Genomic DNA, 13,453 nt, shown 5'->3' with positions numbered 1-13,453 from the left:
CGAGGGGACCATGCGTCAAAGGCAATCGGAGGCATTAAATACGGGACCTACACGGGACATTTTACTTCACCATACACATAACTTATATAGTAAAAGAAAGGAGACCACAGTATATATACGTGCAAGCAGCTTTGGTCAGAGAAGATGAACCAGGGAAGTCGAGCCATGCACGGGAAGGGCCTGTCTGTCTACTCTCCGCCTGTCTTTGTCCCCACCTGTCCCACAAAGTCATCTGGAATCGGAACAGAAGTCAGCTGGCCTCAACATGACCCTGGAAAGTCCTGCCTGGTATCCTCTGCTGGCTCTGGGCTCCCCCCGGGCGCAGAGGGGTCCTGGAGCTGAGAACGCTGGACCCTGCGTGGAATCACATCCTTGGGGGTCACCCCGGAAGAAGGGACCGGGCCGGGCAGGAGGGGAAGGACGCTGCACGGGTCAGGCAGAGGTGGGAGAGTGACGTGCTGCCTGGCCCCGGTCCCGGGAACGCAGGGGTGATTGAGGAGGCATCCACGTTTGCAAGCAAAGCTGAAAACGACAAGACAAGCCTGTGTTTCTCTGCAACTGTCCGGAGGCCCGTCCCTTAGAACTGACTGGCGCTGCTGGGGTCACACTGCAGCAACCGCACGATGGACGGGTCGCTCTTGGCACCTTTGATGAATTCTTCCAGGGACAGTTTGCCTGCGGGATGGAGACAAGAGACACTGGATTAGCCAGCTGCAAAGAGGAGAGAACAATACTCAAGTCAGGGATGTCGCCTCTGGTCAAAGTCTTGAGCCTTCTAGAAAGTGGCCAGTGTCCAGTCTCTGCGACACACCCGACTCTCCAAGTTCACACCCAGGAGGACCACTGCCCTGGGGGAGGAGGGGGACTTGGATTCTTGCTGAAATCACCCACACTTTTTTCTTGTTTTGTTTTTGTGGTACTGGGGATTGAACTCTGGGGCATTCTACCTCCAAGCTACACCCCCAGCCCTATTTTACATTTTATTTTTGAAACAGGGTCTCACTAAGTTGTGGATGACCTCACTAAGTTGCTGAGGCTGGCTGCAAACCTGAGATCCTCCTGTCTCAGCCTCCCAGTACTGGGATCACAAGTGTGGGTCACCTCACACTTTACTTATTAAGAAATATAAGCCGGGCGTGGTGGTGCACGCTTGTAATCCCAGCATTCGGGAGGCTGAGACAGCAGGATCATGGTTCAAAGACAGCCTCAGCTACTTAGTGAGGCCCTTGGCAACTCGGTGAGATCCTGTTTCAAAATAAAGAATAAAAAATAGAGCTGGGGGTGTAGCTTGGAGGTAGAATGCCCCTGGGTTCCATTCCCAGTACAGAAAAAAAAAAAAAAAAGAAAGAAAGAAAGAAAAGAAAAGAGAAATACATGCCAAGCGTAGTGGCATATACCTATAGTCCCAGTACTTGGGAGGCTGAGATAGGAGGACCACAGATTGGAATCCAGTGTTAGCAAGACCTTTTCTCAAAATTTATTTATTTATTTTTATGTTATTTATTTTTTGTGTGGCACTGGGGGTGGGACCCAGGGGATTTCTACCTCCGCACTATACTCCCAGACTTATTTCATACTTTATTTGGAAACAGGATCTCACTAAGTTACTGAGAGCCTCACAAAGTAGCTGAGGCTGGCTTCGAACTTGTGCGATCCTCCTGTCTCAGCCTCCCAAGCGCAGGGATTACAAGCTCGGGCCACAACGCCCAGCTATTCAAGATTCAAGATTTTTAAAAAGGTATAGGGGTATAGCTCAAAGGTAGAAGGCTCCAGGTTCAATCCCCAATACAAAAAAAAAAAAGAAAAAACCAAGAAAAAGAAAGAAAGAAAAGAAGGAGGTGCATAGGCCAGACAGAATATGGCAATTGCCCTAACCCATAAATAACTCAGGGTAGGACCTACTGGTCCTGAGGCGGCACCGAGTCGCCCTGCCCCGGCTCACCGGGCTGCCTCCTGCCTCTGCCATGTTGGCGCAGCGGGAGGAGCACTAGAAAGAGCGGACTAGCCACGCCAAGGGGTGAGGGCCCTGCTAAGTTGCCGAGGCTGGCTTCGAACCTGCAATCCTCATGCCTCAGCCTGCCAAGAACTGGGATTACAGGTGTGTGCCACCACCTGCAGAGAGCGGCTGCCGGCTCGTTGCTCAGTGCAGTCCGTAGGCTCTGTGACCAGCCTCTCCCGGCCCAGCGCCTTGGGGCCCTCGGCAGCAGATGCACTGCCTCGACTGTGTGGAGGCCCCGCGGGAGCACCAGGCCCCTTCCTGCACCTCGGGCCTTCCCAGCCCGCAGCCAAGGATGGCGGGGTCAGCCAGGTTGGCCTCCGGATGGAGGGACCCAGGAAGCCTCTAAGGGCATGTAGCGATTCTGGGGAGCTCCTGAAAGCTCTGGCCCTCCTCCTGGCAGAGAACAGGTGGGCAGAGCGTTGGAGGCCCTGAGCACCATCTGTCCCGTACGTGGGGCCTGGAAAGATAGCAAAGGGGGATGGTTCCCTGGGGCAGCCATAAGCTCCGAGAACCAGCCTCTTCTGGGGTGGCAGAGGAGGCGGGGCACACTGCTGGTGCCAGCCAGGCATGGCGGCACACACTTGTAATCTCAGTACTTTGGGAGGCTGAGACAGGAGGCTCAAGGTTTGTGGCCAGCCTCAGGAACTTAGTGAGGCCTTCTGCAACTCAGTGAGAACTTGTTTCAAAATAAAGAATAAAAAAATAGGACTGGGAGTGTAGCTTGGAGCTAGAATGCCCCCTGGGTTCCATTCCCAGTACTACAAAAAAAAAAAAAAAAAAAAAAAAAAAAGAATAGAGCTGGTGGTGTCGTTTTGAGGTAGACTGCCCCGGGGTTCTATCCCCAGCATCCCCCCACAATAATAAAATAAAAACTGTGGGTGCCAACTGTTCCTGAGCAGACCCCTGAGAGAGGCCCAAGTCACGAGGACTGTGCTCCCCACCCCGCCCCGCCTTCACTGCCCTGCCCGGCTACGCCCAGCCTGTCTGGGATCCTCCGCTGCCAGAGTCCCCGGAGGATGTGTTCCATCCCCTGGGCACGAGCAGCATACACTGTCCAAGTTTACAAAAGCCTAGAGCGTACAGAGCAGGGTCCAGCTGGCCCTCAGCGGGGTGGCCCAGGCAGCTGGCCCAGGACGCCACTGTGAAGTCAGGAACCACAGCCCCCGTCCAAGGAGAGCCCATTCCTGTGCTCAGAGCCCACAGGCACCATGCCATGCCCCTGAAACCTGGCAAGCCCGGGAGACTGGCTCCATCATGCCCACCTCCCCGAGGAGTAGACCAAGGCTCAGGAAAGCCACAGCCAAGTATAGGTCTGCTGGAATCCAAAGCCCATGCTGCTCGCACAGTAGACAGTGGAAAACACATTTCCAGCGGGCGCCAGGGAAGAGGCTGTCTGGTTTTCCGTGGGAACGTGTTTGAAAGCCGGCCCCTTGCCGTCTGGGACGCGTTAGCTGTCCTGGGCTCTCCTGCAGCCTGGCCTCCCTGCCGGGCCCTCAGCCCACCTGCCCCGTGCACTTAAGACTCCAAAAAGCACTTTCTCCTGCATTAGCTTCCTTTTAATCTCAGCACAACCCAGGGAGCATTTCCTTTCCTTAATGGTGCTTGCTTTAGTGGTTCAAAAACAAATGCGACCTGGGTTCTGGGGCAGGGCTTGTCAAAGCCGGCGGATGGGCAAAATCAGCGGCTGGCTGGCCCTCGCCGGGGTCCTTCCAGGACCTCGGGCTGGTGCAGAGGAGAAGATGGGGCACATCCTTATGGTCACTGGTGCCTCCTCCCTCCTCCTAAGACGGACCTTTCTGCAGAAGTGTTATAACGTTATAACCCCGGAGTCACAGGTTCAGGTAGACGGACAGAGGGACCATCTGACAGAGCTCCCCTTGGACTCCTGAGGCATCTGGAGAGATTCACATCTCAGGTAAGGCCAGCGAGGCCTGGCCAGCTTCCCAGGATCCCATGACCTGGGGCCTTTGGTCCAATACCTTCAGGCCCAGCCCAGGAAACACCAGCATGCCTCCCCCTACTTTGGCCAAATGCACCCACAAAAACAGCAGTACTCCCATTCATTTTTGTGGCACTGGGGATTGATCCCAAAAGCATTTTACCTCTGAGTTAACCCCCGCCCCCCTGACCGATTTTATTTCTTAGTTGGAAATGGTCTAAGTTGCAGAGGGCCTCACTAAATTGTCAAGGCTGGCTTCAAACCTGTGATCCTCCTGTCTCAGCCTCCCAAGCACTGGGATTACAAGCGTGCGCTACCAAGCTCAGCACAGTATCCCCATTCTACAAGTAAGGCAACTCAGAGGCCAGCGAGATGCTCAGGGTCCCACAGCCACAAGGGGGAGCCCGGGTGCCGGACGGGCATCCCCCACTGACTCCTGCTTGTCCCTGGCACGAGGGCAGGGGGGCTGCGCAAGGCTGAGCCGCTGCAAAGGAGAGGGGGCGTCCCCACCACATGTGCGCCACCCGGACGCTGCATCAACACAGCATAGGTGGACTCACCGTCATTGTTGGTGTCCATCTGCCGGAAGATCTTGTCTGTTCGCTTCTCCGGAGTGGACTCGTCCTCTGGCATTTTCATTACAGAGGACACCATCTTGTAGATGGCCTGCAGGGGAGGACACAGGAGTGCTCAGGGTGCTCCCGTGAGCGGGTCAGGGTTCTCCCTCCCCTCCTTAGGAGGATGGTCCCTGCCACAACTCGGAGGAACAACTCACAGACAGGAAGCAGAGGACAAGTAGAGGAAGCCAGCCACCTTTAAGCAAACTCCAAGAGCACAAAAGCAACTCCACTGGTTTGGGGGGGAGCGTCTCGGGCCAGGGCGGGGTTGGGATAGTGCCAGGACAGCGCTTGAGGGACCTTCGGCGGGGCGGGGACTGCGGAGTGGGGCAGTGGTCACAGGAGCATATACAACTGGCTCTTTATTCTCTATCCATATCTGCAGGGTTGTTTGTTTTGGTACTGAGAATTGAATTCAGGGGCATTCTGCCTCTGAGCTACACCCCATCCCTATTTTTTATTTATTTATTTGTTTATTATTTGCAGTACTGAAGATGGAACCCAGGGGCATTCTACCTCCAAGCTACACCTCCAACCCGGTTTTTTTTTTTTTTTTTTTTTTGGTGGTACTGGGGTTCCTGGAGGCCCTACCTCTGGGCTACACTCCCAGACCTATTTTTACATTTTTATTTGCAAACAGGGTCTCCTAAGTCAGCGTGCGTGGCTGGCTTCGAACCTGCGCCTCCTCCTGTCTCTGCCTCCCAAGCGCAGGGATTACAAGTGTGAGCCACCACGCCCGGCTTCCAGCCCTGTTTTTTATTTATTTTGTAACAGGGTCTCACTAAGTTGCTGAAACTGGTCATGAACCTGCGATCCTCCTGTCTCAACCTCCCGAGTACTGGGATTGCAAGCGTGTGCCACCACACCCGGCTCAACTGCCATTCCTGGCTCTGTTAGTTCTTAGGAAATTGCCTCTCTGAGCCTTGAATCTTGTGAAAGGCAGAAAACAACCCATTTCCTAGGGTTGTAAAGACAAAAACTCACCAGCTGGGCTCTGTGGGCCCTGATAGATGGCAAGGGATCAAAAACATTGGCTTTTCTGGTTGGTCCTCCTAAGGAGCGGCCAGGTCAGGTGACCACTGATCGCTTTCTAAAGGCGCCGGGCAGCATCGTGGCCGAGAATGACCTGACGTCATTGTGAACACGGGGCCCAGAGGCTGGGCGCGGGGGCCTGGTGGCCTTGGTGGGGCCCTGTGTGCGTGTGTCCCCAGCCCACCCTCCCGAGTGAGCGCAGTACCTGCACAATCTCCAGCATCTCGCTGCGGCTGATGTAGCCGTTGCCGTCCAGGTCGTACATGCTGAAGGCCCACTTGAGTTTCTGCTCAAGCTTGCCCCTCGAGGTCACGCTGAGCGCGATGATGAACTCCCGGAAGTCGATGGTGCCGTCGCCGTTGGTGTCGAAGGTGCGGAAGACGTGCTCGGCGAACTTGGAGGCGTCGCCGTAGGGGAAGAAGTTGGCGTAGATCTTCTTGAACTCGTCCACGGTCAGGTGGCCGGTGGGGCAGTCCTTGAGGAAGCCCTTGTACCACTCCTGCAGCTCGTGGTCGGTGAACTCCGTGTTCTCACGCAGATCCTGCAGCACCTCAGGCCGCAGCTTGCTGTTCTGTTTGCCCATGGCGGCCGGGGGTGACTACACCTGCAAGACACGGTGGCTGCAGATACCTGGGGGACAGGGCCTGGCGCCCCACCTGCTTGCAGCAAGCTTGCTGAGCAACGTGTGTGTCCCATGCCATGGGCCAGGGGGACCCAAGAACATCACTGTCCAAGCACCACGTTTCAGCCCGTCTCAGATTCCCCTGCCCAAAGGCAGGTCATCCTGCTAGGTACCATGGAGAGAGCCAGGATGCTCCGGTTAAATCAAGACAGACCGCCCTCACAGGCAGAGATGCTCCAACTTTGAGAATGTAGGGGGAAATAGGCAATTTACTTTTTTATTTTTTAAGTTTTGGTACTGGGGATGGAACCCAGGGGCTTTCTACCTCCAAGCTATAACCCCAGTCCTAGGTTTTTTTTTTTTTGTTTGTTTGTTTTTTTCCTTTCTTTGCGGTACTGGGGATGGAACCCAGGGGAATTCTACCTCCGAGCTACACCCTCAGCCCTTTTTTTTTGGTGGTACTGGGGGTGGAACCCAGAGGCCTTCTACCTCTGGGCTATACTCCCAGACCTATTTTCTATTTTTATTTGGAACAGGGTCTCACTAAGTTGCTGGGAGCCTCACTAAGTAGCTGAGGCTGGCTTCGAACCTGTGTGATTCTCCTGTCTCAGCCTCCCAAGCGCGGGGATTACAAGCGTGCGCCACCACGCCCGGCCCAGTCATAGTTTTTATTGCTTATTTTGAGACAGGGTCTCACTGAGTTGCAGAGGGCTTCACTAAGTAGCTGAGGCTATAAGTGAACCGCAATCCTCCTATCTCAGCCTCCCAAATGCTGGGATTACAAGCACGCGCCACCATGCCCGGCTAAAAAATAGGCAATTTAAAATCAATGAAAGCCAGGCGTGGTGGCATATGCTTGTGATCCCAGTACTTGGGAAGCTGAGATGAAGGATAAAAGGTTCGAGGCCAGCCTCAGCAACCTAGGAAGACCCTGTTTCAAAGCAAAAAAATGAAAGGGATGGGAATACAGCTTGGGGGTACAGTGCCTCTGGGTTCAATTCCAAGTACCACCAATAAATAAATAAAAATAAATATCAGTGGAATGAGGCACTGTCAAGCACTCCCTGGGGGTTGTACAAAATACAGGGATTAAAATAATTCCTTAAGCCAGGCATGGTCGCACATGCTTATAATCCCAGGACATGGGAGACAGGAGGATCTGGGTTTTCAGCCAGCCTCAGCTACTTAGTGGGGCCCTCTGCTACTGAGTGATGCCCCGCTTCTTTCTGTCTGTCTGTCTTTTCTCTATCTGTTGTCTGCCTGCCTGCCTTCCTTCCTTTTCTTTTGCAGTACTAGGGAGTGAATCCAAGGGTGTTCTACCTCTGAGCTATACCCCCAGCCATATATACATAATTTTTTTTTTCTTTTTGCAGTTCTGGGACTAGAACCCAAAAGCATTCTACCACCGAGCAACACCCCTAGCCCTATTTTTTTAAAAGTTCTTTTATACTGAATCAGGGTCTCTTTGAGTTGCAAAGGGCCTCACTAAGTAGCTGAGGCTGGCCTTGAACCTGCGATCCTCCTGTCTCAGCCTCCCAAGTACTGAGATTACCAGCGTGTGCTACCATGCCCAGCTGAGGTCTTCTTTTCTTAGTTGGGCATCATGATGTGTTTTTATTCTCAGGAGAGGAGAGGTGTCAGAAACATTAAGGGAGGACCCTCTTCTTTATTTTGCCTTTGAGGAATCGCTCTGGTGGAGAAGAATCTAGAATGACATTAATTGGTCAGTGCCACCCTGAACTTTAATAGTAAAGATTGAGGCGCTCGTGGGAATGGGGTCCCGCGCCATTTGAAAGCCCCGCCCACAGCGGTTCTCATGGGCCTTTGTGGGCTCCGGGGTGATACTGCCATACACATTTATTAGCTTCCATTTCACCTTCTCTTTTTATTTTCTGACTTTAACCATCACATAAGTACATGGCTTACTATTTTCTGAATCACACAGAATGGGGAGTGCGGAAAATGTCTTCTACTCAAGTCCCTGAGGAAACCACTTTGAGCTGCTTCTACATTTCTGGATTCTAAACAGCAGATACTGAGCCGGGCGTGGTGGTACATGCCTGTCACGCCAGTAGTTGGGAGGCTGAGACAGGAGGATTGCAGGTTCAAGGTCAGCCTCAGCAAGTAGTAAGACTCATCAGCCTAGCAAGACCCTGTTTCAAAATAAAAATTAGAAAAAAATAGGGCTGGAGGTGTAGCTCAGAGGTAGAATGGCTCTGGGTTCAAACTTCAGTACCAAAAAAGTAAATAAATAAAAAATAAATAAACAGCAGGTACTGGGTCCCTGTTAAGAAAGGTAAGAAGAAATTCCCTTTCCCCAGACTGCCCAGCACTTTCTCTTCCTTCTAAGCCTCCGTCTCAGGTTGTATTAGTTTCACATGTACATGTTTTTATCTTTATGACTTTAACTATTATGTTCAATGTTCCTTTTATAGCCTCTGCATAGGGCAGAGAAAAGGGTATTAGAAAGATTGACATTATCTTTCAAAACCACACACACAAGCCGGGCGTGGTGGTGCACGCTTGTAATCCCTGCGCTTGGGAGGCTGAGACAGGAGGATTGCACAGGTTCGAAGCCAGCCTCAGCTACTGAGTGAGGCTCTCAGCAACTTAGTGAGACCCTGTTTCCAAAAAATATATAAAATAGGTCTGGGAGTATAGCCCAGAGGTAGAAAAGCCTCTGGGTTCCACCCCAAGTACCACCGAAAAACAAACAACACACACACACACACACACACACACACACACACACACACGCACACCTACCATCAGATTTCACTAGCCTGGGGGCCAGGGAGGCTTGGGACAAAGCCGGCATTCCAGTGTACTCTGGATGACCCTCTTTGGGGGTGCAAGGGAGAGAGCTCAAGTGTCAGAGACAGGAGCCAGACCATGTGAGGGCTTCTGAACTGTGTCCCCGGAGCCCCGGGCACCTTCCTAAGGCGGCGGGAGCATGGGTAGGAAGTGGGGAGATGGAGGCCTCTGGACCCAGCTCTAATCAGAGCAGTGACCGTTAGGCCTGCTTCTGCATCCGGTCTCACTCAAAAGAAGGCTTCTGCTGCCGAAACAGGTGTGACACCAAGACTGGCTTATTTGAAGTCATAGGACCAGACACAGTAGAGGAATGCAGAAGCAGAAGAGTGCAGGGGTCCCAAGATGGAGAGCCATTTTTATTTTATTTATTTTTTTATTTTTCTAAATATTTTTTTTTTGGTGCACTGTATTCATACATCATAGTGGGATACAAAAAAACTTTTGTAGACATACATGCACACATCGCCCAGTCAGCCCCCACCCGATCCCCACCCCATTCCCTCCCCATCCCTCCTTCCCATGCTTGGCTTAGTGGTTGACATCTAGTATTATAGCAATTTATCCAATATTAAAAATGATAATCTCACATAACAGTTTCATTTGTCTGATACCAAGCTTTTGATGACTTAAAGATAACATTTCAATATTTCTTTTTGCTTTCTTTCTTACCAGAAAATTTTTTTCTTTTTTTTAGGTGAAACTATCATATATTTATATCTTTATTTTTCAGAAAAAATCTATCCTAATATGGACTCTAGGTACCCAAAACGATCTCGAAAAAGAACAAAGCTAGAAGATATATATTTTCTGATTTCAAACCATATAAAGCTACAATAATTGAAACAGTGTAGTACTGTTCTAAAAGCAGATATATAAACCATTGGAGTTAAATAAAAGCCTAGAGCTAAATTCTTCCCTATATTGTCAAGTTATTTTTGACAAGGTTTCCATGAACATTTGGTGGAGGAAATAATAATCTTTTAACTAAATATTGTTGAAAAATAAAAATTACATGAAACGGAATAAAATTGGACCCTTACCTAATACCATATACAAATATTAACTCAAAATAGATAAAAGACCTAAATATAAATCTTAAGACTATAAACTTTTAGGAGAAAATCTGGGTCATAAAACCTCACAACATTGAAATTGGCAGTGATTTCTTGGATATGATTTCAATGGCACAGGCAACAAAAGGGTAAATAAACTCCCTAAAAAATAAAAAAAATATTGTATATCTAAAGACAATGTAAACAGAGTTAAAAGTTACTGATAGAATGGGATAAAATATTTCCAAATGCTATATCTGAAGGTATATTAATATTCCAACTAGAAATCCTAAAAATTAACAACAATAAAAGCAAACAATACCATTTAGAGATAGGTAAAAGACTAACATAAATAATGAATCTCCACAGATAACCAATCTTAGTTGTCTGTTGGATGGAAAATCTTGTTTCTCTGGTTCTGGTGTGTGTTACCTATTTCTTCTTTGTAGTTAATCTCTTTGAGTATTTTCTCTAGCACTGGTTTTGAAGACATAAATTCCTTCAGTTTCTGTTTGTCATGAAAACTTCTTATTTCCCCATCTAATTTGATAGAAAGTTTTGCTGGGTAGGAAATTTTTGGCTGGAAGTTGTTTTCTTTCAGAGTTTGGAATATGTTACTCCAAGCCCTTCTGGCTCTCATGACTTGGTTTGGGAAGTCTGGAGTGATTCTAATTGGTTTGCCTCTGAATGTCACTTGGCCCTTTGTTTTTGTTGCCTTAAGATTCTCTGCTTGGCTTCCACATTGGTCATTTTGACAGTTATGTGGCGTGGGGATCCTCTTCTCCGATCCTGTCCAAAGGGAGTTCTATAAGTTTCCTGGACCTGTGTATTGACCTCTTGCTCTATTTTTGGAAATTTTTCTGCTATTACTTCCTTGAAGAGATTGTTGATCCCTTTGGTTTCACCTTCTTTTCCCTCCTCTATTCCAATTATTCTTAGGTTAGCTCTCTTAAAATGGACCCATATTTCTTCAATGTCAGATTCCTGCTGTCGGATATTTTTTTCTAGATTAGAAACTATGCGTTCATTTTTGAATTGCTCATCTTCTAAGAGAGAGATTCTATTCTCCATGTGGTCTAATCGGTTGTTTGTACTTTGAATTGAGGCCTTTACTTCATTAATTGCATCCTTTATCTCTTTTTGGCTCTCTCTGAATTCTTTTCGAAACACCTCTATTATTTCTACAGTTATTTTCCTCATTTGATCTTCTAGAAATCTCTGAATTTCTGTTTTATCGGGTTCTGATGTTGTGGGGTTGTGGGCATTCATTGCTCCATTGTTATTCCTCTTTCCCATGATTTAGGAAGTTTGTGCCTTCTCTGGGTTCTTCCCTTGGGTCACTATGACTTCACTTAAGGTGCTCTGGATCTCGAGTCTGTGGTATCTCAGACCCCACTACTCCTTTACTGGGTTGTATCACAGAGTCTCAGACCCAGGGAGTCAATAGAGGCTGCTTTAGACTATGGGGGGTGCCAGATTGTGCGTTCTCCTATGGTGTGATATCTCTGCTACCGCCACTCCCCCACTGGGTCAAGTCCCTGGGAGTACAGTACTGGGATTTCTCCTCTGGGGCCCGCAATTTGACTCACTGTTGTTGAGTGCGCAGATGGAGCTGTCGTGGACTTGGTGAATTCGCTGCTGCCGCCGCCGGTGGCAATATGGCGGCGCTGTCACGCCCTCGGCCATGAGGCTGGCGTATTTCTTTTCTGTTTTTGAGCTCCGCTCTGAGTCCCTGCAGGGTGTGCTGAGCCCAGCCCCTGGGAGCTTTAGATGTTCCCTGTGCGGAAAAATCTGCTGAATCCCACCCAGCTGATCCGCAGCGGCTCACCTCGGCTCACTGTCTGGGCTCTTCTGCAGCGGCTCACCTCGGCTCGCTGTCTGCCGCTCCTCTCTGGAGCTTGGTGGGCTGTTGAGTGCGTTGGTCTGGTGCTGTCTGGTGAGTTCGCCGCTGCCACCGGCAGTAAGACGCTGCTGCCACGTCCTCGGCCATGCGGCCGGCGTACCTCCTCTGTGGCTCTGAGCTCCGTTCTGAGTCCCCCTCCTCTCTGGGGCCTGGTGCTGCAAGAAAAGATGGCGCCCGCCGCTCCACGCCATGGCTCCGGCCGCAGCACTGCAGTCTGGTTTCTTTCTGGTGTCCCGTTTTTCCAGTCCTCTTTTTCTCTGTCCCTTGTAATTACATTTTTTTGTTTCTCTGGTGATGGTGTTTTCTGGCTATGAAAGGCGCTGATTTTGTGGTAATAGAGATTGGTTGTTAGTGGGGCTCATAAGCCCCGCTTTTCTCGGTCACCATCCGAGAGCCATTTTTACCTCTCTCTCTTGGATAAATTCCCCGCCACCAGTGATAAGGGGAACAATGAACGAAACCAAGGCCACACCTATGTTCTTGCTGATGACCTTGGCCATGTCCACAAAGCAATGCCTATGACCCCAGGCCCCAACACACACCAGTGGAAAGTGGGCAGGGAGAGGGAAATGGCCGAGCCCAGCCCAGAGGTCAAACCTGGCCGCCTGCAGGGAGCCAGTGAGGAAGGAGAGCCGGCCGAGTGGTGCCCGGTTCTAGAAGGCCTGGGCCAGAGCCTCCGGAGGTGCGTAGCATACCCTGAAAGTACAGATGCTCCTGGACTTTCAGTGAGGCTATGTCATAACCCCATCCTAAGCTGGAAATGTGCTGAAGCCGGCCGTGGTGGTGCATACCTATACTCCGATATTTGGTAGCCTAGGACAGGAGGATCGAAGGTTCGAGGCCAGCCTCAGCAACTTAGTGGAATCCTCATCAACTTAGCAAGACCCATAAAAATTAAAAAGGGCTGAGGGTGTCTCTCAGAGGTAGAATGTCCCCGGAGGTTCATTTCCCTTGTATCAAAAAAAATAAAATGCACTGTATTCCCCTAACCCACAAAAGACTGCAGCTCAGCCACAGACCACTGGGCAGTCTTGGTGGCTTCTCATTATTACAGGCTGACAGGGAGCTGTGGCTGCTATGACTGCCCAGCATCATGAGAGAGGATCATACCACAGAGTACTAGCCAAGGAAAAGATCAAAAACTTTTTTTTTTTTTTTTTTTTTGCGGTACTGGGGATGGAGCCCAGGGCCATTCTACCTCCGAACTACACCCTCAGCCCAACTTTTTTCTTCTTTATTTTGAAACAGGGTCTCACTGAGTTGCAGAGAGCCTCACTAAGTAGCTGAGGCTTCCCACGAACCACGATCCTCCTGTCTCAGCCTCCCGAATGCTGGGATTACAAGTGTGCGCCACCACGCCCGGCTAAGATAAAAAATTTAAAATGTGAAGTATTTTAAATTTAAATAGGTATTGCTTTAACACCACTGTAAAATTGAAAAACTCTCAGGCTGAACCGTCATTAAGATGGGACTAC

The 13,453-nt window shown here is 49.9% G+C and overlaps 1 protein-coding gene across 1 annotated transcript in view; it reads right to left on the bottom strand.

Moving 5' to 3' along the window:
- Window positions 1-577: 577 nt before the first annotated feature.
- HPCAL1 (hippocalcin like 1) overlaps window positions 578-13,453 on the bottom strand; it is a gene marked incomplete at its 3' end in the record, with an annotated part of 100,862 nt that continues 87,986 nt past the window's right edge. The window contains exons 3-5 of the mRNA XM_080711171.1: window positions 5,793-6,191; window positions 4,499-4,604; window positions 578-675 (exon numbers count right to left, since the gene is read on the bottom strand). Of these exons, the coding sequence (XP_080567297.1) occupies window positions 578-675; window positions 4,499-4,604; window positions 5,793-6,170 (582 nt within the window). The 5' untranslated portion in view covers window positions 6,171-6,191. The remainder of the gene's footprint in view (window positions 676-4,498; window positions 4,605-5,792; window positions 6,192-13,453) is intronic.

This window comes from Muscardinus avellanarius (assembly GCF_963383645.1).
Source record: "Muscardinus avellanarius genome assembly, chromosome: 15".
Lineage (NCBI taxonomy): Eukaryota > Metazoa > Chordata > Mammalia > Rodentia > Gliridae > Muscardinus > Muscardinus avellanarius.
This window is presented reverse-complemented; position numbering and strand designations above follow the sequence as displayed.